This window comes from Melospiza georgiana, unplaced genomic scaffold (genome assembly GCF_028018845.1).
Source record: "Melospiza georgiana isolate bMelGeo1 unplaced genomic scaffold, bMelGeo1.pri scaffold_29, whole genome shotgun sequence".
NCBI lineage: Eukaryota > Metazoa > Chordata > Aves > Passeriformes > Passerellidae > Melospiza > Melospiza georgiana.
Window position 1 is genome coordinate 1,036,613 of NW_026652215.1, and position 22,316 is coordinate 1,058,928.

General features: G+C 48.3%; 1 protein-coding gene and 1 pseudogene across 1 annotated transcript; both read right to left on the reverse strand.

Moving 5' to 3' along the window:
* The window catches only part of LOC131096333 (zinc finger protein 850-like), a 560,498-nt pseudogene that overhangs the window by 110,270 nt on the left and 427,912 nt on the right, over positions 1 to 22,316 (reverse strand).
* LOC131096449 (olfactory receptor 14J1-like) lies at positions 1,504 to 2,382 on the reverse strand. Its single transcript, XM_058044787.1, has one exon. It carries the CDS (start codon positions 2,380 to 2,382, stop codon positions 1,504 to 1,506), a length of 879 nt encoding a protein of 292 aa, XP_057900770.1.

The following is a 22,316-nucleotide window of genomic DNA, read 5'->3' on the forward strand; positions in this document are numbered from 1 at the left end:
ATCCTACGGGGGTGGGGAAGCTGTGGATGAGCTCCCCAAGCTGCTCTCCATCATTTACCATCAGTGCTGGCTCAGCAGGGAGCTCCCAGAGGACTGGAGGTGCCAGTGTGAGCCCATCCCCAAGAAGGGCTGAAAGGAGGATCTGGGGAACTCCAGGCCTGTCAGCCTGACCTGGGTGCCCGGCAAGGTTATGGAACAGATCACCCTGAGTGCCATCACAGGGCACCCACAGGATGGCCGAGGGATCAGAGACAGCCAGCGTGAACTTCAATATCTGCACTGATGATCTGCATGAGGAGACTGAGTCCAGCATCAGCAAATCTGCACATGACACCAAGCTGGGTGTGAGTGTGGATCTGCTGGAGGTAGGAGGGCTCTGCACAGGGACCTGGACAGGCTTGATCCAGGGGCCAAATCCCACAAGGTGAGGTTTAACAAGTCCAAGTGCTGGGTCCTGCACTTTGGCCACAACAACCCCTGCAGTGCTGCAGGCTGGGGACAGAGTGGCTGGAGAGCAGCCAGGCAGAAAGGGACCTGGGGCACTGTTGGACAGCAGGCTGGGCATGAGGCAGCAGTGTGCCCAGGTGGCCAAGCAGGCCAATGGCTCCTGGCCTGGATCAGGAATGGTGTGGCCAGCAGGATCCGAGCTGATGGACTCAGCACTGATCTGGCCCCCAGCTCTGCACTCAGACAGTGCTGTTGCAGCTCCAGAGAAGGGAACACAAGGGGATCACTGCAGAAAACTTTGCTGGGAGATCATTTAGCTCCTTTGAAGACACCAAGAGCACAGCCCCTCATTGACACAGTCTGTGGACACAGGGAAGGTGCAGAGAAACAGAATGAGAAATGGCACAAACAATGGTTTTTTGTTGACAACAATAAAAAATTAAAACACAGGGAAAAAAAGGAAAAATCCAGAAGAACTATCCAAGATGATTTATATTACAAATTATTTATATTACTTGCCCTGTCCCTGCTGCAGCCCCGGCACTGCCACCCCCAGGGCTGTGCCCGGCCCCGAGAGCACTCAGGCCCTGCAGCAACACCAGGGCCACCAGGGCAGCGGGGCAGGGCCATGGCAGCAGCACTAGCAACACCAAGTGCTGCTGCTGCTGGGCACAGCTGCTGGGCCAGCCCTGATCTGCCCCCAGCTCTGCACACAGACATTGCTGCTGCAGGTCCAGAGAAGGCAACAAAAGGGCATCTCTGCAGAAAACTTGGCTGGGACATCCTCTTTTTCCTTTAAAGTCACCCAGAGCACAACCCCTCATTGACAAAGTCTGTGGCCACATGGAAGGTGGAGAGAAACAAAATGAGAAATGGCACAAACAAAGACATTTATTAGTGGACAATATGAGAAAACTAATATAAAGGAAAAAAAAAACCTACAGTCAAACCAACAATAAGATGACTTCTATTACAAGTGGTTTGCAGCAATTGGCCATCAAATTAATGTTCCTGAAAGCATCCAGCAATCAGTCTCCACACTTCAGCCTTGAGCTCCTAGTTCCTCAGGCTGTAGATGAGCGGATTAAGGGCTGGAGGCACCACTGAGTACAGAATTGACAGGGCCAGATCCAGGGATTTGGAGGAGATGGAGTGGGGCTTCAGGTAGGCAAAGGCTGCAGTGCTAACAAACAGGGAGAGCACGGCCAGGTGAGGGAGGCAGGTGGAAAAAGCTTTGTACCGTCCCTGCTCAGAGGGGATCCTCAGCACAGCCCTGAAGATCTGCACATAGGAGAAAACAACGAACACAAAACAACCAAAAACTAAACAGACACTAACTGCAATGAGCCCAAGTTCCCTGAGGTGGGATTTGGAGCAGGAGAGCTTGATGATCTGTGGGATTTCACAGAAGAACTGGCCCAGGGCATTGCCCTGGCACAGGGGCAGGGAAAATGTATTGGCTGTGTGCAGCAGTGAATAGAGAAAGGCACTGGCCCAGGCAGCTGCTGCCATGTGGGCACAAGCTCTGCTGCCCAGGAGGGTCCCGTAGTGCAGGGGTTTGCAGATGGACACGTAGCGGTCATAGCACATGATGGTCAGAAGGGAAAGCTCTGCTGAGATGAAGAACACAAAGAAAAATACCTGTGCAGCACATCCTGAGTAGGAGATGGTTCTGGTGTCCCAGAGGGAATTGTGCATGGCTTTGGGGACAGTGGTGCAGATGGAGCCCAGGTCACTGAGGGCCAGGTTGAGCAGGAAGAAGAACATGGGCGTGTGCAGGTGGTGGCCACAGGCTACGGTGCTGATGATGAGGCCGTTGGCCAGGAGGGCAGCCAGGGAGATGCCCAGCAAGAGGCAGAAGTGCAGGAGCTGCAGCTGCCGCGTGTCTGCCAATGCCAGCAGGAGGAAGTGCCTGATGGAGCTGCTGTTGGACATTTTCTTTGTCCTTGCATGGGGATCTGTAAGAAAAGTATTCATGGAATACTTGGGTTTGGAGATTACTTTAAATATCCCAGCACAGCCTGGGGGCATTTTTCCCCCACTGCCTGCTCAGGGCTCTGATGCCTGGAGCTGTCCCTGCCAGCAGCTGCTTCCCTGTGCCCAGGGCTGGGCCCTGCCAGTGCTGCCAGAGTCCAGCCCAGCCCTGGGGGCTCAGCTCTGCCCTGCAGACCCCTCCCAGCTCTGGCACTGCCCAGGGGCAGCTCTGGCTCTCCAGGCTCTGATGGCTCTGTCAGAGCAACCCTGAGGAGGCTGAAAAAGCAAAACTGATGCAGCTACTAGGGGGCCCTGTGCAGATTTCTGTCACTGCCTGGCGTAGTAAGATCTGAGAAAAAGCTATTTTCTTTTTCTGAATCTTAACTGAGAGATTAATATCAATGTGCAATTTTTCATCCTGGCAACAGAAAGCAGTAGATTAAAAAAGCAAGATTTTCCAATTTATGCAGCCCCAGCCTTGCTGTGCTCCCTGTATAACCTACTTGGAAATATTCTACAGCTAAATGCCATGCTGGGAGCAGTCCTGAACAATGCAGCATCCTCATCACAAAAAGAAAACACTTCCAAGCCTTACCAGCTGTCTCCTCCCACCCAGACCTTGTTCCCCAGTGCTGGGAGCAGCTGCCAGGGCTTGCTGAGAGCTGTCCCTGGCAGGCAGCAGAGTCCCTGCCCCAGCAGAGCGCCCTGGGCTGCAGGACCCTGCTCTGCAGGACAGCCCTGGGCACCCCTGGCTGCTCTGCACAAGAGACAATCAGAGAATGTACTCACAGGGTCTGTAGGCATTGGGATGTTCCAGCTTTAGGAGATGGCTCCAGGAGCTGCAGCTGCATTGTCCTGCAGCCAGAGGTTCCTGTGCCAAGGGCTGGCAGTGATTCTGCCCCAGGCACTTCTCAGCACCTTCCCAGCCCTGACTGATTGAAGCTCTCTGTGCCTCTGTGCTGTGTCTGGTGTGGCTGCAGGCAGTGCCCCAGCCCTGCTGGGCTGGCAGAAAAGCTGCTCATCAAGACAAATGTGCTTTTGAAGCTCTTCTTGGTTACCAGGAGCTGCCTCTGTGCCATGAGCCCAGCCCAGCTCAGCAGCACAGACACAGCACAAGGACATTAATGAGCCTCTGGAGCTTTGTGCTCAGGCCCTGAACATCAGTCCCTGAGAGGGAGCTGAAGAAACTTCTCCAGAAATCCAAGTCAGAATCCAACTCCACAGTTCCTTGGACTTTTAATGGGTCCCACTGAGGGACACAACTGAGAAAGTGTCCCCAGGCCCCAGGCAGAGCAGAGAACTGGAGGCAGTGATGGCAGGTGGGGACAAAGAGAAGCCAAGTCTTGGTGCCCTGGGGCACAGCAGTGTCTGTGCCACCAAGGGCTGTGAGGAGACACCTTGTCCTGAGGCCCTGGGGCCTCCTGGCACAAACCCAGCCAAGCTGGGCGCTGTCAGCGCCTTGTCCTGCCCTCAGCATCCACCCAGCCCAAATCCCAGTGGCCTCAAGGATCTGCTGGAAGGAGTCTCTGGGGAGCCTTACTCAGAAATGGCCCTGGGGGTTCCTTAATGCTCCCTGTAGGGACTTCAGGTTTTTGAAAGGACTTTGGGTTTGGCTTTTGTCTTGCTGTCTCTGAGAGGTTTGTGCAATCATGGCCTCCAATTATCTGCTTTAATTAATCCCTGGAGAGGCTTTGTCAGTAACAACACTTATTGGGGCTCATTAGTACTTCAGGGTACTTCAGTTATTTTAAGGTACTTGGTGTTTCCCTTTTGATACAGACTCTGTGAGAGGTTTGGGCAATCATGGCCCCAATTATTTGCTTTAACAAGTCCCTGGAGAGCTTTGTACTGACACTCAGTGGGGCTCATTAATGGCTTTAGGTACTTGAGGTTTTTAATGTACTTTATGGATTTAAGAATACTTTTAGGTAATTTTAAGGAGTTCCTTGCCCACACTGAGTCTCTGAGAGGATTTTGTGCCATCCTGACCTCCAGTTCTCTCCTCCAAGGAGTCCATGAGGAGCCTGTGTTGGGTATCTTAACTCTTTCTGTTTTACAACAAAGACAAGACTGAAAGAATTTTGTAAGTCTTTCTGAAAGCATCCAAACAAACATGAGACAATTAACAATACAACAACAGCTAAGAAAATTAAATGTCCTGTTTTAGATAGACATCATGCAACCCTTTAGTCCCTTGGATTGGAAGAGTTCATTGACCCGGTCTTTTTTTTCCACTTGAAGCTTCTTGAACTCTTCATTCAGTACCTTAATGCTCTTGTGGATTGACTTGCTGTGGCTGGACATGCCCTCAGAGTCTACACTGCCATGCCCATGTGCCCAGCGTAAAAACTCAATCACTGTTCTGCCAGGTAGCATGTCTGATGGTCTCTATGTCTGAGAGCAGGCCACTCAATGTGAGGGAATAGCATTGATTTGCTTACTTAACAGGCACCCAAGATGGTCTGCTTGTCCTAAAGCTTTAGCTGCAGCCACCCAAGGTAGTCCAAATTTGGGGTACTACGATGCGATACCTGGATTAAAGCTTGCAAAACCATCTCTTTGATATCATCCAATACTTCTCTGGGTACACCTGCTGCTTGATCATCTGGTCGGCTTTGCTGTCCTTCTCAAGCTAGATGGTTGATTGCCAATTCCACCCTTGACTCATTATTAGCATAGTCTGCTATTAATTGATTTAGTAAACACTTCCATCCCCCTTCCCACAGGTTGTATTCTGTAGGACACAACAACATGGTCATAATATATTTTAAATCATAGGGAGTTACGATGTGCTGTAAACATGGCCCTCATTAGGCCATTAAAACAAAGTAAGTCCTTCCTATGGTCTTTAGCTGCCCTACACAGATCCTTGATTTCCCCTCAAACCAATGGCTGATACCTGGGATTCTGCCCCCTTCTTTCATAGAGGGGGCAATGAGGGGTTTTGAGACTCTTTGCCAGTCTCCTTCCTTAACTGCTCCCTTCCGAATCCTTTCCTAGGGACTTTCTGGGGTTGAGGGGAAAGGTGGCTCTGGGGAATCCAAACTGTCTTCCGGGGAGGAAGAATAACTTGGAGGAGAAACATTTGGATTAGAAATAGTGTGACAGTTGGGTTTAGTATCTGTGACCATGGGATTATATTGTTGCCGGAGGGTGAGGCAAAGGGCAATGCCATTTTGTCAAGTGTTGGGGAGGAAGGGCCTTGATTTACAATGGCAGACTTCCGGGGTAGAGTTCTGGAGGCACAGCCCAGGGTGAAGGTGGAATGATTTACAGTAGGGACATGACCCACAGTTGTGGGGATGGAGTCTGGAGGTTTGTTCAGGGCGGAAGAGAAGGTTGTGGTAGTAGGAAGTGGAGGAGCCAAGATGGAGGGAGGATGATCCGGCTCCCAAGCCACGTTCAGACTCCTTCCATCTTGAGTCTCCAGGGCATGATATTCCAAGACCACGAGGCCATTGCCATTTTGGACCATTATGGAAGGTCTGAGAAAGGCATGTTTGAGGGGAGGTCCTGAGTTAGGAGTGACCAACGGATTGAGTTTTTGAGACACTGCGTGCTGGTGAAGGGTCTCAAGGATGGTATGGAAGATGGGGAGCATGTGGGCTGCAATAGGCTCCCTTTGGATCGAAAGATTGTACAGTTTAAGTCCCACTGAGCCCTAAAATTCAGTGGTATGGATTTCATCAGCAAAGGCATCTGTAAAATTTTTAATGATCCACCTCATGATTGATTTTAATTTGTTCTTTGAAAATATTTTGTCATGATCTGTTAGAATTAACTTAAAGCATCCATATATGCTCCTTTCTACTGTGGACATCTAGCTGCCCATTTTTCTCCTTCTCCACCTTAGAGGCAACAGCCACCAGAGCACACCAAATAAATAATGGGATTTGGGTGCATATTGTGAAAACACAGTGGCAAAATGGGCAATAAATGTCTTGCATTTCCCCAAACCCACCTGCAATCCTATGCAGATGAAACCGTTTTTGCCCCTGCCGATCCCAGGCCGAGGTCCCTCGAAGCAACAATGAATCCGCCAGGCCTGCAAAATCCAAAATCCTGGGGAGCACTGACCTATCCATCAGCTAACCTCAGCTGACGTGACTGACATAGGGAGCCCTGAATGTCATGGTGCCTGTTCGGGTGCCAAATGTCACAATGAGGGTGGCTGCGACAAACCTCTCTGAGTCCCTGACTTCAGCAGGGTGAGGGTGGCAAAAATGAAAAGGAGTGGGTTCAATGGAGTTTCCAAAAAAGAACTTTAATTACAGGGTGAAAAACAATAAACATGGAGAAGTCGAGCACCGTATGAGGGGCAGTATCCTAAAACCTGAGACAAAGAGGAAGACACAACATAGACGCTTGGGGCTAGAAAACTAGAACAATAACCATGTAGAAGAAACAAGTAACCAATAAACCAATACAGGAGTAGAACTTGGACAACTTAGCATAACAACACTAAAGGCTTATGAGAAAAGTCTCAAGCTCACCCTATGTAAATGGAAAGATTCCTAGAACTAGAAACTCACACCCAGTTCTTCCAGGGTAAAATCTGTCTGACTCCGAGTTACAGCTGGGCTAACTCCCACACCGCTGCTTTGCACTGGCCCCTTGGGACCATGCGGCCAAACAGAGCCACAATGCTGTCCTTGGTTCCACAAGGCTCTGCAGTGTCACAATGGCCCCTTCATTTCACAAGGCTCTCAAATGTCACATGGGTCTCCATAGGAAGGAAACCACAGAGCCCCCGTGTTTCAGGAGCTGATGAATGGAAGCCATCAGAGGCCAAGGTAAGCCTGATCTGTCTGTCCTGCCAGGTTTGCTTGGAGCAACCCTTGGATATTTGAAATTACAAATGCGGAGTCCTAATTTAGAACATTTGTGCCTGGAAAAGAGGGATATTTTTTTTCCATACAAAAAAAAGCAGAGAGCCCTGTCCAGTGTTAGTGGGATCTCAGCACCTCAGGACTGATGTGCAGAGAGACCGAGACCACCCTTGGGGGGCTCGGGAGTCCTGGAATGTTGCCAGAAGTGTCTGGTGGCTGGACTTTGATCCTGCAAGGGAGACGACACCTGTATGAGGATGGGAGGATTTCACTGGGTGAATAGTGAAGGGATAAGTTAATTAGAGTGTAAAACACAGGGTTTAAGATTTCTGTAAAGGGGGGTTTAGAGAAGTAAGATGGAGGAATTGGGGCGTGTCCTGTCCTTCTTCTTCTTCTTCTTCGCCTCCATCTTCTGTGGTGATGTTGGCACTTTGGGATTGGTTATTACTAGAAGTGCACTGATCAATAAGGGTGACAAGTATTGGAGGGAAAAGGTAAATATTGTATACGCAACTTTGATTATAAAGATATGTGACCGCCCTGGGGGCTCTCAGTGTGCTCATGGCTGACATGCTGTGCAGACCTCTGTCGGGCCAAGAGAAAATCTTTTAGATAAACAACTAATGAATACTGAAGATCGAGAAAAAACCTGAAGCCTCTTCTCGTCCTTTGAAGCGCGGGCTGTCCAAGGCTATCTCCGGTCATAAATCAGCCGGAAGAAATCCGGCAAGTGTTTGGAAAATAGATGAGTGCTGCCACTCAGGAGTCAATGACCAGCCACACTTGTCTGTCCTGGCAACTTTAGTCTGGCAGCAATCCCTGAATACACAGATATTTGGAGGTGGAATCGGAATTTTGGCCATGGATGCCTGGAAAAAAATGGACAGTTCTTTTCCATAAAAAGAAAAGCCCAGAGCCCCAATGTTTCAGGGGCAGATGGGAATGGCCTTCAGCATTCCAAGGTCAGGCAGACCTGTCAAGTGACCCCTGGGAAGCCAAGGCAACCAGACCTATTTCATGTTCCCTTGGTTCCACAGGGCCCTGCAGTGTCACAATGGCTCCTTGCTTCCATGAGGCCCTCAGGTGGCCCAACGGTCACTTGATTACACAAGTCCTTAAGGATCTTAATGGTCTCCATGGTTCCACAAGGCCCCACAGTCCCATAATGGTCTATAGGTTCCATGAAGTCCCACTGTGTCCAATGGCCCCTTGGTTCCATTGGGGCCCTGTAGTGCAACAATGATTCCCTTGGTTCCACAACTTCCCATAGTGTCACAATGGCCCCTTCCTTCCATGAGCCCCTGCAGGGTCACAATTGTCTCCCTGATTCCATGGGGCCTTGCAATGCCACAATGCTCTCCATGGATCCACAGTGCCCTGCAGGATCACAATGGCCCTTTGGCTCCACAAGGCCCTGAAATGCAGCAATAGCCTCTTGGTTCCATAAAGCCCTGCTGCTTCACACTGGCCCCTTGGGACTGTGACGCGCAACTGGGCCACATGTTCTTGGTTTGACGAGAACAGAAAGATGTTCTTGGTTCCACGAGGCCCCAGAGTGTCACAGTTGCCCCTGGGAGCCATGGTATCCTGCGGGGTCACAATGTTCCTCTTGCTTCCAGAAGTCCCTAAGTGTCACCATGGCCCTTGGTTCCACAATGCTCTGCAGTGTCTCAATGGTCTCCATAGGAAGGAAACAAATGAGCCCCAGTGGTGCAGGGGCAGTCACCAGAGAAGCAGTCACCAGAGGTCAACTTTAGCCCAACTTGTGTCATCTTGGTTTTTTAAGATTTTCTAAGCCTTCTGATGTTGACATTCTTGTAGTGAACTTTCTCACACACTTTCTGTAAGTAACTCATTGTTTTGCATTCCTTTTATGGAGGAGGAGAGAGTTGAAGGGCTATTGGTTTAATCAGTGTCATTGGAGAGGTGGCACTGTCACCCTCCAATCCGCTGTTACTTTTGGAAAACTATAAATGTTGGAGTCAGAATATAAACGTCACTTTTTTCCTTCACCTTGAGAACAGCCATGTGTGCTTCTGTTCTTTCCTGTCCTCTAGTGACATCTGGTGACTGCCAAAGTGTACTGCAGCCTAGGCTGAGACAGAGTCTGGATTGCCAGTGAGGTTTTATTGTCCCCCCTCTTTGTTGCTTTGCCCGCTGTTCTTGGGGTAATGGCAACCGCTGTGGGTTTCAAGGAGGATTCCCTCATTTTGGATCTCTGGAGGGGGGGTCCTGGAGTGGAAACAGGTTTCTTTTTCCTGGAATGATTTTGAGCGATTTCTTCTGTGGGTCCGAGAGCGAGGGCTCTTTTCGGACTCTGCAAAGCCGTTCTCCAAGGAGGAGTGGTCTCTTGTGGGGGTACACCTCATGGAGGCCCTCTTTGATGATTGCACCGTAGACGTGGGATCGCTGCTGTTGCAGTGGAAAAAGTGTCAGGAGCTTTGGCAGGGGTCTGGTTCTTGTACCCCTCGGAGTTCCCAGTGGAGCCCTTCTGTCTTGGACATGGACGAGGGGAAGTTTTAGTTTCTGTGCAATGTGGAGGTCTCTCCCCACCCTGAGACGTTGTGCTGAGGGACGGGTCCAACACGGGGGATGGCAACTGTTCCCCTGGGGTGGATTTGGCTGTTCCAGGCTCCCTTGTGCCGCTCTGCAGTGATGCGGCTCCACAGGCTGCACCTCTCTTGGCACCCCTCCCCTCCTCCATGTCGGCGACAGGGCCCCACGCCGGTCTCGTCCTGTCGCAGGCATCTTTTCATTAAAATCCTTTCATTAGGATTTTTCCTGCTGAAGCTGAGAAGTTTCAGCACCAAATTGTAAACATTGGTTATCTGCTGCTCTGCAGTGCAACAGGTGCATCCGTGATTGGTCTCCTGTGGATGTTTGGATTTACTGACCACTCACGGCAGAGCTGCTCTTGCTCTCTGACGAGACACAGATCTTTGTTATTCATTCCTTTCAATTCTATTCTTAGCTTAGCCTCCTGAGAAACCTTTTCCTTTCTATTACTTTTTAGTACAGTTGAAATGTAGTATATATATAATAAAATAATAAATCAAACCTTCTGATCATGGAGTTAACATTCTTGTCTCTCTCTCATCCTGAAAACCCGTGTGACCACCGTCACATCGTCCCAGGCCACACTGGGTTTGCAGGCCGTGCTGGCACCTGTGCCCGCCAAGGCGCCCCCTGCCAGGGCTGTGGCACGACAGGGCGCTGAGGTATTTACCTTTAGTGTGAATGCCAACACGGCCGGCGGGAGACCGGTGGGTGCCCGGGGCCGTGGCGCTTCCTTGCCGAATTTGTGGACACTTTCCTCGTGCCAGGTGATCGTGCGTCTGAGGAACCCCCAGCGTTTCGGGCAAGCAGCCAAAACCAAGTCCGATGAGATGTCTCAGCCTGCCTCCTCACGGCATCTGCAGGGTCATGGAGGGGGCTTCTCTGACTGCAAGGGGTGCAGGGGCGAGTGGTGTTGACCTGGCTCCCAGTCAATCATCTCCTCTTGTCCCTGTGGGGCTCAAGGACTGGGACACAGCAGCTGCTGTGGCTTTGTCGGAAGGTCCCCAGGGTTTCCCTATGCTCAGGGGTGTTACTCATAATACCCATGAACCGCTTTTGCATAAGCTGGAGAGGGAAGTCCATGATGCAGTTGCTCAGCATGGTTTGGAGTCGGCTGAGGTTATGCAGACTCTCTGGAGGGTCGTTATGGATTTGCTGACACCTCATGACCTCTGTCGTGTAGCACATTCTCTTTTTGACTTCGTGCAGTTTGATGTTTCTGAGACCACGTGGGCTCGTTTGGTGGCCCAAGCGGTGGTGCAGAATGCTGCGCTGGTGCCGCAGGGCCCCAGGCATGTGGATGTCACTGACATGCTGCTGGGCACAGGGCTTTATGAAAATGCTCAGGGGCAGGTTGGCTTCGATCCCCTTGTGCTTGACCAGTGCCCCACACTGGGCATGGCAGCGATTGTTCAGACCCTGGAAATGGCTGCTCTGAGGCAGCCGTTTGTGACCATTGGCCGGGGGGTTGATTTGATGAGCCTTTCATGGCATTTGCAGCAAGGCTGACTGCATCTGATTAGGGGCAGGTGCCTGATCCTGTGGCAAAGAGGATTGTGATTGCAAACCATTTGAGGTGTAATTGGAATGATGCTTGTAGGAGGGTCATAGTGGCTCTGACTGGTTTTCCTACTGTCTCTCAGATGGCGGAGGCCTGTGCGGACATCATCCCTTCGGGTTGGAAGTTGGCTGCCGTGGCTGCCGCTGTGCAGCCAGTCTGGGCAGCACCACAGGGCGGGCGGCCACAGCAGGGGACTGCGCAGGCTGGCAAGAAGCAGGGGAAGAAAGCACAGGAGTTCAGATTTCCCATGTTCTTATGTGGTCGGTGTGGTAGGTCGAATCACATGTCCAATATCTGCAAGGGGACTGTTCATGTTAATGGCCAGGCCTTACCGTGCTCGGGAAACGTGAAGTGGAGCGTGCAGCAGGGATGTGCCCAGACACAAGCTTCTCTCCAGACCCCAGAGATGATGGAGGTCTCCTTTGCCGGCTTGCAGCCAGCACCCACGGATTAGCAGGTGTGGATATCTGCACCACAGCAACAGTTGTCTTAGGATCTTGTAAAATACACAAGGTTCCCCTGGATTCCTTTGATCCCTTGGGTGGGGGCATGAGTGCTCTCCTGATGGGGAGGTCTTGTGCCACCCTTCAGGGCATCATTGTGCCCCTGGGGCTCATTGATGCAGATTTCACAGGGCAGATTTGTGCCATGGTCTCCACACCCACCCCCTCCCGTCACGATCCAGAAAGGGACGCAACTTGCTCAACTTGTGCCTTTTAAGTCCTCTGTTGGCAGGAAAGCTGACCGGTTGCGTGTAGCTGGTGGCTTTGGATCCACTGGGCCACCTCAAGTTCGCTGGACTGCTGTCCTGACCAAGGACTGTCCCGAGATGCTGTGTACCCTGTCTGTTCCTGGTGCGACGCCATTTGAAATCCACCTCTGCTGGCTTCTCAACAGCGGTGCTGATGTCATGGTTCTCTCCCTTTCAGCCTGGCCCCCAGAGTGGCCCCTGGATCCGGTGGGGACGTCTGTCGCGGGTCTGGGAGGGACGGCGCAATGCTACGTGAGCCCGCGGCCCATGCTGGTGGCGAACCCAGAGGGACAGACAGCCTGGGTTAGGCCTCATGTTACTTCAACTCCTCCCAACCTCTGGGGGAGGGATCTTCTTCTGTCTGGGGGTGTCATAGGAAGGGGACCAGGACACCAGGTGGTTCATCACAGGTCCAGTTTATTGAAGAAAGCATCAAGCACTTATACAGCAAATAATATACTTATGAATATTCTGTAAGCCAAGCAATCTATTGGTTAAACTATACCATGAACTCTTCCTCATTCCTTAGGCATTACATCTCTCTTTTCTCATGTCTCTTTTACTATTTGTTATCCTGCTACAGCTAGGCCCAAGGACACACTATCTCACAGGTGCAGGACTTGGAATTAGCCACAGCTTTGTAATTTTCCAATCTCTAGCAGCTAAATTCCCAACATCTCCCCTGTTTTTATTTTTTTAGAAAAGCAAAATTCTATGGGCTTACTGTGTCACACTCTTTGCAACACAAAAATAGGCAATTCTAACAACTAAACAATATTCTCAGCTAGCAAGGTTTCTCCCTTACAAGGGATCTAAGCCAGGGAAACAAACAGAAAAGGCTATCACTATTTATAAGATATGCTATAGAACAGATACAAAAAGGATTCTATGTGCTACAAGGCTCAAACAAAACTCAGGTGTGCTATTACAACCTAAAAAAATAAGCTAAAGGAGTAACATGTGCGCAGGTTTCACCTGCATTGATTGTCTCATAAGTTTGCTTTCTATTCTCAAACAGCAGATATACTTCAAACAGAAATGGCTTTACTCACAAATGCTTCTGATTGTCTCTTTTAACTAAAGTTTCTCTGATGTTCACACAAGAACACTTTGCACACAAGTCATAAAATAAACGTCTATCATAAAAACATAAATCTATCTAACATTACTTAAACTTAATAGTACCTAGAATTAAAATACTTAAAACATTTAAACTTAACAAAACTAAACCTTAACAATATTTAGCATTTAACGGCACTTAATAGATAATTTAACTTAAACTACTTAGTAACAAATAAAACTTACTATAGAAAGAGAATATAGCATTTACTATAACTTACTTACAGGCCTGATTCTAAAATACTAAACTAAAAACAAGTTTCTTCACGATTTGCTGCAGCAATTTTATACTTAAATGCACTTAAACATAAAAAGATTTTTTTCAAGGTATACCTGTGGAGAAATTCTTTTTAATTCAGTGCTTGCTTTTACATTTATCACATCTAAACAAAGCTTAAAAAATACAAAAAACACGCTCATTACATCTTACTTCTACAACCACTTTAACACATTTTTAACATTTTTAAATTTTTCAAAATATAATTTCAGAGTTTAATGTTCCACCGATTAAAGTCTGTGATTCTGATGTTAAAGTCTCTGTTAATACAGGTGATTTTAAGACATCATAACGAATGCTGAGCCAATTCGGCCCAAATTTGACTCCCGCATTCACTACGCTGATTTGTCTTTCACAGTCTCTGCTAGGAAAAACAAAAGGGTTTTTCTAACTTGGGTGAGAAACCCTCGCGCAATGGTCCTTGGTGTCGTTTGTTATCACTGGTCTCTTAATTGTAGTAGGAATCTTTCTTTTGTTGACAAGAGTCAGATTCATTACGGCTGTTAGATCTCAAACTGTAGCTTTTGCCGCTGCGGGGCGGAGGGAGAAGCGCTCCCACTTGAAAAAGCGCTCCAGTCCCACGGCGGGTGTGTCGGAGCGGGCGAACCCCCCTGCGCTGGGCTCTTTGTTTACTCACCGGCAGGCTGACTCCGCTGCAGCCACTGCTGGTCGGGTCGTTCCCCCTGCGGCTGCCACCACTACTGCCGCTGCGCCCATGCCGAGTTCGGAGCGGCACAGCCCTTCAGCCGCCCTGAGCCACAGCTGCTGCTTTGCAATCAGAAACCTGCTGAAGTGTATTGTATATCACCCGCCATGGCTTGCACGGCTTCTTTGCTGACTTATCATCTTCTAACACTGCTTCCCATAGTATATCCCCAAATGAACAGGCACTGCCTGTTCATGGGCACACAGCTGATGTCTGCCTGGAAAGAGGCACAGGTGTTAATACCTGTTAGTTCCATAATATAGAAGCAAATCTTTATTTTCTGGGTCTTTTGAGAACTTTTGAGAAATGCAAATGTTTTCTCTCCTGGAACAGGAATTTCCTGGATGTGCTGGATTCTTCTTCTGATGGCAGGAGAAGAAATACTCATCTTCCCCTCTGCCTTTGCCACAAACATTCACTCTAATATTTAATCACACCTTCCCTTCAGGTGTTTCCAGCTGTCCTGTTGAAATGGCCCTGTCTAAGAACATCTCTTCATTTAGAGCAGCTCCATCTATGTCCTTTCCATCGCTCCCAGATTTTCTCATCCAGATGCTCTCTGGTCATTCAAGTACCTCTCAACTGACTCGTTTCATGCTTTGAACATCAGGGAGTTGTCAAATCTTTCTGAAGTTTAAATAAATATCACATTAGACAGCATCCCAATTGTGTTTATATCTATCATAGAATTACCATTTCTTATGTCTTTGTCAAAAACTCTTGCTATACAACAATCCGTGGGGAATGGTGGACTTGTCAGATGGTGCTGGGACATCCCAGAGATCCGAGGGAAGAGCTGTGATGGTTATTAAACTGTTCAAATGTTCAACTTCTGGTTTTTGGCAAGAAACCTTTCTGTGTCTCTGAGTATCACCAGGCCCTGAGCCCAAAGGACACAAACCTGATGAGTTGTGGCTCCCACTGCAGGGGCACTTGGACCTTGGCTCTGTGCAGGAGAGCTCTTCATCTCCTTTCTCTCTTTTTACTCCCTCTGGGTATGGAGGGAGCACCTGAATTCAGCCTGTGACTTGTGTGTGCAAAGAGCAAATCTGGGCAGAATTGGGGCAGGGAGGATTTGCACGGGAGGATCTGTTGGGATCTGTGCTGGGCACAGAAGGTGTTTTCCATTGCTCTGAGATGTCTGCTGTGCAAAGTGGATTTAATACCTTGCAGAGGAATGATTTTGGCATTTGATGGAGCTGTGCATTCCCTTGGCTTTGTTGGCTGACAAGAAATGAACATCCCTCTGTGTCTCAGGCAGCTCCTTCTCCAAGGAAAGCAGGTGGGAGTTGGAGCCAAGGAGCTGAAAGCTGCAGGTGCAGCCTGGGCTGGAGGGAGCTCAGATTTGCACAAGGCGGCTCTGAGTGCCAGGGCTTGGATGGGGGAAATGGTGGGGTGGGGGTAGGGACAGAGTCTGATTGATTGTCAGCCATGAAGGGTCTTATGTCGCAGAGAACTTTTATGAAAAATCCTTTCTTTAAGATTTTTCCTCCTGAGAAGCTGAGAGACCTCAGGAACCAAATGTAAACAATGATCATCTGCTGATGTGGAAGGCAACATGTAGATCTGTGATTAGTCTCATGTAGTTGTGTGTAATTAATGGCCAATCACAGCCCTGCTGGCTTGGACACGGAGCTCGAGCCACAAACCTTTGTTATAATTTCTTTCTTTTCTCTTCTTACCTAAGCCTTCTGATGAAATATTTTCTGCTATTATTTTATATAGTTTTAATGAATTATATATCATAATATAATAAATCAAGCCTTCTGAAACATGGAGTCAGATCCTCATCTCTTCCGTCATCCAAGAACCCTTGTGAAAAACGTCACAATCTTGATTTTCTTATCTGTTCCAACTACATGAGAAGGTACTTGGATTCAAAGTCAATTGTAGATTGCTATTAACAGGGGAAAAAAAAAAAAACAACTAAATAGGATCTAAAAAATGTTTTCTCGCTGTCTTTTTAAATAGAATATATTCAGTTGAATGCACTTCTGAAATCTCTCTTTCTTAACCACACAAGATTTGGAAACTGAAATAAAATTGTCCCCAGAGGCTTGGCTTGTTAAGGTGTTCTGAATGTTAATGAGCCCTGGGATACTGAATTCCTGCACTGAAGAGCTGAAGGCTGAACAAGCCTCTGGAGCAGTACTTGGAGTCAGTGTCAATTGGAGATTGCACATTTTAATGAATGAACAGGAAAAAAAATCACAAGACCATAAAATATGTTTTGTCACTCATTTTAAAATATATTGCATTCAGTTTGGATATACTACTGAGATCTGTTGAATTAACCACAAATGGTTTGAAAACTGAGATCAGATTATTCCCAGAGGCTTGGCTTGTTCAGGTGTTCTGAATGTCAATGAGCCCTGGGACACTGAATTCCTGCACTCAAGAGCTGAAGGCTGAACAAGCCTCTGGAGCAGGAAAATTCAGCAGCAGCCTCCAAGGTGCTGAGGATGTCAGCAGCCCCCACTGAGGCCATCCCTGCCCAGAGACCGTGGGGGAATGGGCAGACAAGGAGAGCGTCCCTGGGGCTGGGGCAGCACAACTCAGAGGCAGCAGCGGCTCCAGCTGGGAAATGGAGTGTGGAATGTGGCTGGGAAAGCCCTGCCTGGGCTGGGCCAATCAGGACACAGAAGCCCTGACTCCCATTCCCCAAAAAAACTCTTTTAAGGAGACATTCTAAAGGAATTACAGTTATGTGCTCTGAGTGGAACTCACTGGAGAAGTACCATCAAGAGATTCTTAGGAGCTCAAAACTATAAAACAGCCTTTACTGGGAACTTGACAAAATCAGAGAAACTTTGGCAAAACGTTTATTATGACATTGTTGTTGGTTTGTTTATTCAAGATTTTTCTAATCTTGAGATTTCTTAATTAGCGTATTGATGAGTGTGTTGGGTTTTGTCAATTAATTATTTATGTATTTTTTTTTGTTGTGAGATAGGATTGTGAGAAAGGTAAAGTAGGCTTAATATTTTTAAATGGTAGAAAGAAAATGTTATTAAAAGTAACTAAAAGAAAAAATGTAGTAATAATTAAAATAAGCTCTTTAGAACACTTTTTTTTACAACTTTTTTTTACTGGCAATGTAAAGAAACTAAACTTAAAATTTCTAGTTATTTACTATTTCTAGAATAGCCTTTTTTTAGTTTACTTTGGGAGAGAAGTTTTTCTTGTTAAGGTTATGGAGATTCTTTTACAAGAGGAAAAAATAGCTTTTTATCTGGTTCTTAATTTTGTCATGGATAACAGTGGTCTGGGGGACTTTGTTATTGTGAAGTTATTTTTATTGCCAGAAGGTTTTTTACAGCTTGTTGATGGGCCATGTTGACTTATGGGGTATTGTTTTAAAAATAGTTCTTTACAGGTAAAAGTGTTCATAATTTACTTTTAAAATTATTTTTATCTCTTGGAATACAGATCTTCTCTTGGGAATACTGGATTACTTTTTTTTCCCCGTTTAAACTTTTTATGTTATTACAGTTATTTTACAATTCTTTTCTTTTAGCATGGAGGTTTTTCTTTGATATTAATTTGAATTTTTTTATTAGTTTTATGTATTTTAATGAAAAACGGGTTTTTTGGGATTTAATTTCTTCTTTACTGATTTTTATGGTTTTATGTTTGTTTTTTATATGCTTGCATTTTGTTTTTCTTTTACTCGAGGGAGGACTGAAGTATTGAAAGGATTAACACCTGACCTGCCAGTAGCTTGTGGTTGAAGTTGTGGTTGGGTTAGGATTGGTTTTATGGTTCATTTTTGTGTGGTTTTTTGTTTAACTTTAGTTCTAGGGTTGAATTTGTGTGCGTTGTAGTTTGTAAGAGTTTTTTGTTTTAATTGACTTGGGGGGAGGGGACTTGATGGTAATATTTTAATAGCTGTGGCTGGCTTTGTTCTGGTTAGGGGTTTGTAGCCTCTCTTGTTTCCCTGTTTGGTAGTTGTTGACGTTTGGTTTAATTAGAACGGGGCCGATTGCGGGGGGCAGGGGGCAGCCTGGGGAGGTGAGAAGGGGCTCAGCCCGTGGCAGAGTTGCTTGGTTTGGTTTGGTTTGGTTTGGTTTGGTTTGGTTTGGTTTGGTTTGGTTTGGTTTGGTTTGGTTTGGTTTGGTCTGGTTTGGCTTGGTTGGGTTGGGTTGGGTTGGTTTGGATTGGTTTGGTTTGGGTTGGTTTGGGTTGGTTTGGTTGAGATGGGGGCTGGGGCCAGGGCCTGCTGCTTCTTTGTTGACTGGGAAAAAAAGAGGAGGTTCCTGGGTTTTTTCATCTTTAACATTTGTGTTTCACAGAGGCGTGTTCAGTATCTTAGTGGTTTAACAGATTTTCAGTTACACAAAAATTTTGTATTACTTTTTAAAATTCTTCTCATCTCAAACTACAACAGACATTCAACCAACAAAAAACTCTTCTCAAATCATTGACTTGGCCCATTCAACTTCACAAACTCTATGCCTGTTCAATTTAATGTTAATCAAAATTTGCAAGAGAAACAGAAGAAGAAGACACAGAAAGACAGAAAGACAAAAAAGATACAGAGAGGCACACACAGAGCTACCAACTCCTGGATTCCAGTGGTGTTCAGATGGAAATTCCAAGAAGAGGTAGGGTCAAGATGTGTGCTTGCCTTGTGGTCAGCCACCAATACCCCTTGATCTTCCTGGGCCCTTCCCCCAGGTGGGACTTGGGCTCATTTGGTCCCTCAGGAGCTGGGCTGGGGCTGCAGAGGTGGCTGTGGAGCATTGCCTGTGCTGTGCCAGGGACTGGCAGACACTGCTTTGCTGGGATAGAGGCTCTGGGGGCTTTGGGGTTCCAGGCAGGGCAGCGCTGGGGTCACAGGGCAGGGCAAGGCTGGATCTACCCCTTCTTCCTCCCCCACAAATGAAATATTTCCAGCCAACAATCTCCTTCAGTCTGTCACAACAGGCTGTGTTGGAGGTGGAACCCCAATTCTGGGCATGGGCACCTGGCCAAGAAGTACAGCTCTTTTCCATAGGAAGGAAAGCACAAAGCCCCAGTGTTTGGAAGGCAGGTGAGAGCCTCAGTAGGCCAAGGCCATCCAGACTTTTCAGAAATGACATATTTTGTCTGGGAGCTATCTTTGGGTGTAGGGAATTTTGGAGGTGGAAATCCAATCTCAGCCATGGGCACCTGGAGAAGCAGGACAATTCTTTCCCATGGGAAGGAAAGTGCAGAGCCTTCCCCAATGTTTTGGAGACAGATGGGAGGTGACCCTTGTAAAACCAATGCAAGACAGACTTGTCCTGGCAATATTCCTATGGGAACAATCCCTGGATATAAGGAAATTTGGAGGTGAAATCCCAATTCTGGCCATGGGTGCCTGGAGGAGAAGGACAGTTCTTTTCCATTGGGAAGGAAAGTATGAAGCCCCAGTGTTTCATTAGCAGATGAGAAGCGACCCTCAACATGCCAAGGTCAGTTGGACCAGTCAGGCAGTCTGGAAGGCCAAACCAGTCAGACATGCTCTGTGTCTCCTTGTTTTTAAGAGGCTCCACAATGTCACAATGGTGCCTTGATTCCATGGGGTCCAGCAGTGTCATAATGGACCCTTGGTTCAGTAGAGTTGCACAATGTCAAAGTGACCCCAGGTTCCAGAAGGCCCCAAGTGTCAGAATGATCCAAATGATTTCATGAGGCCTCGCAGTGTCACAATGTCTCTGTGGTTCCCCAGACCCCACAGTAACATGTGACTATTCTGTTCCATGAACCCTGAATGTCACAAAGGACCTTTGGACCTTGGGGGTTTGCGGAGTCACAATGGTCTCCTTTGACTCAAGAGTGTCACAACGGACGATTGATGACAGGAGGCCCTTCTGTGTCACCCTGGAGCTTTGGTTCCATGCAGCCCTGCAGCGTCACAATGAACCCTCGTTTCAAAGGGGTTAAAAAATGTCACCATGGCCCCAAGGTTCCATGCTGCCCTGCAGTGTCACAATGGTCTCCTTTTGTTGCACAGTGTCACAATGGAGCACTGATGACACGAGGTCCTGCAGTGTCACAATGGACCTTTGGTTCCATGCAGCCCTGCACTGTCACAAAGACCTCTTGGTTTCATGAGGCCCCACCGTATCATAATGGTGCCCTTGATTCTGTGGGGACCCCCAGGGTCACAATGTTATCACTGGTTCCATGAGGACTCACAGAGTCACAATGCTTTGCCAATTCCATGGGGCCTCACAGTGTCACAATGTTCTCCATGATCCCATGAGTCTCCTCAGTGTCACTACGTGCCCTTGTTTCCATGAGGCTGTGAAGTGTCCTAATGGTCTCTCCATGGTTCCATGAGGCCTTGAAATGTCACAATGGACTTTTGGCTCCACGGAGTCTCGCAGTATCACAATGGGTCCCTTGGTTCCATGACACCCTAAAGTGTCATAATGTTCTCCACAGTTCCATGAGGCCCCATGGGGTCACAATGGACCCTTGGTTTGATGGGGCCTCTCAGTGTCACAATGATCCCTACATTCCATGGAGCCACACAGTGTCAGTACAGTCCCCTTGGTTCCATGAGGCCCAGCAATGTCACAGTGCTCTCCATGATTCCATGAGGCCCCACAGTGTCACAAAGGTCCCTTGGTCTCATAAGGCCCCAGAGTGTCACAATGGTCCCTTGGTCTCACAGGGCCCCACAGTGTCACAATGGTCCCTTGGTTCCATAGGCCCTGTGCTGCTGCATTCCCCCCTGCCCTTCTCAGGCCGCCCTGTCAGCTGAGAAATGCTCCCTGGGCTTTGGCCTTGGCCGACAGCCCCTGGGCTGAGCTCCTCTGCAGCTCATCACAAACACTGTCTGCTCCAGGCACTGCTGCTGCCCAACCAGCTCCTGGTTTCTGTAGGAGCAGCCCTGGGACCTGTTTGTGTTCCCTGAGCGGCACATCCCTGTTCTCACAGTGTCAAAGAAAGCTGTTGGTGCCAAGTGTGGCCAGGATGAGCCATTGCTGGGACTGAAGCCCCTCTCTTGGGGCCCTGCAAACAGCGCTCCAAAAGGAGCCCTTGGAGCTCTCCTGGGCCAGCGACTCCCTCTGAGTGGGGCCTCTCCCAGCTGGGAACTCTCCCGTTTGCTGCACTCGGGGATCCCGAACAATGATGGAGCCTGGGCCGATCTGCCCCCCCTCCTCCAGGCTCAACCCTTTGCCTGCCGGGGAGATGCCAAAGGATCCACAGTGAGCATTGCCTGCCCTCAGGGGAATTTCTCACAGGTGTCTGGCACTGACTCTTTGTGTCTGTGTGCACACAGGAGTGCCTGTGCTGGGGAAATGTGGCAGAAATGCTGCTCCCTGATAGGCTTGAGAGCCTTGGATAGCTGACTCAGTCAGGCCTGTAAGTGAGGTTAAGTCACGAAGTCTAAGCTAAGCTAAATGCTGCTAAGAGTTTTTCTTTTGCTAAGTTTTTATGTTGAATATAAGTTAAGTTGAATATTGTTAAGTGTTATTCCTCTGTTAGATTGCTAACTCATAGGTTGTAAGTAAGGTAAAGCTCTGTTCTTTTGCTAAATTGTGAAGTTGAAGGTATCAGTTAAGGTTAAGTCCTGTAAAGTTTGAGCTCTTTTAACCTTTTGGGCCGTATTCCTTTCATCCTTGCCCTCACTGCCCTTGTGTCACACACACACAGGGACAGTTCTCAGTTCATTTCCGGTTTGATTGCCTGGATTTGGTTTGGTTTTGTTGTTGCTTTGATTCCTTGGTGTGCCTGAAGTATCCAGTCAGGAGCAGAGTGACTCTTGCCAAGGAACTTTGGGCTGCTGTCCTTAAATATTAAATGTGGTTTTTGCTGCTCCCTTGCTGGGGATATTTTCAGCGCTCTCAAGCCCTCGTTTATAACAGGGTGAAGGAGCCCTGGCCCAGACACTGGCCCTGGGGGACATGGGGACGCTGCCGGGGGGTCCCTGTCCCCCTGTGCCACCCCCAGGGCGCCGTCCCCCCGTCCCCGTGTCAGGCTCTGGGGTCGATCTCATGGAACATCCTCTCGGGGAGGCTGCGGGGCCGGGGGGACCCCGAGGGACAGGGGGCCTCGCTGTGCACGAGCAGGGTTGGACTGCTCTGGGGGGAACTGTGAGGGGGGCCGGGGCAGAGTGACCT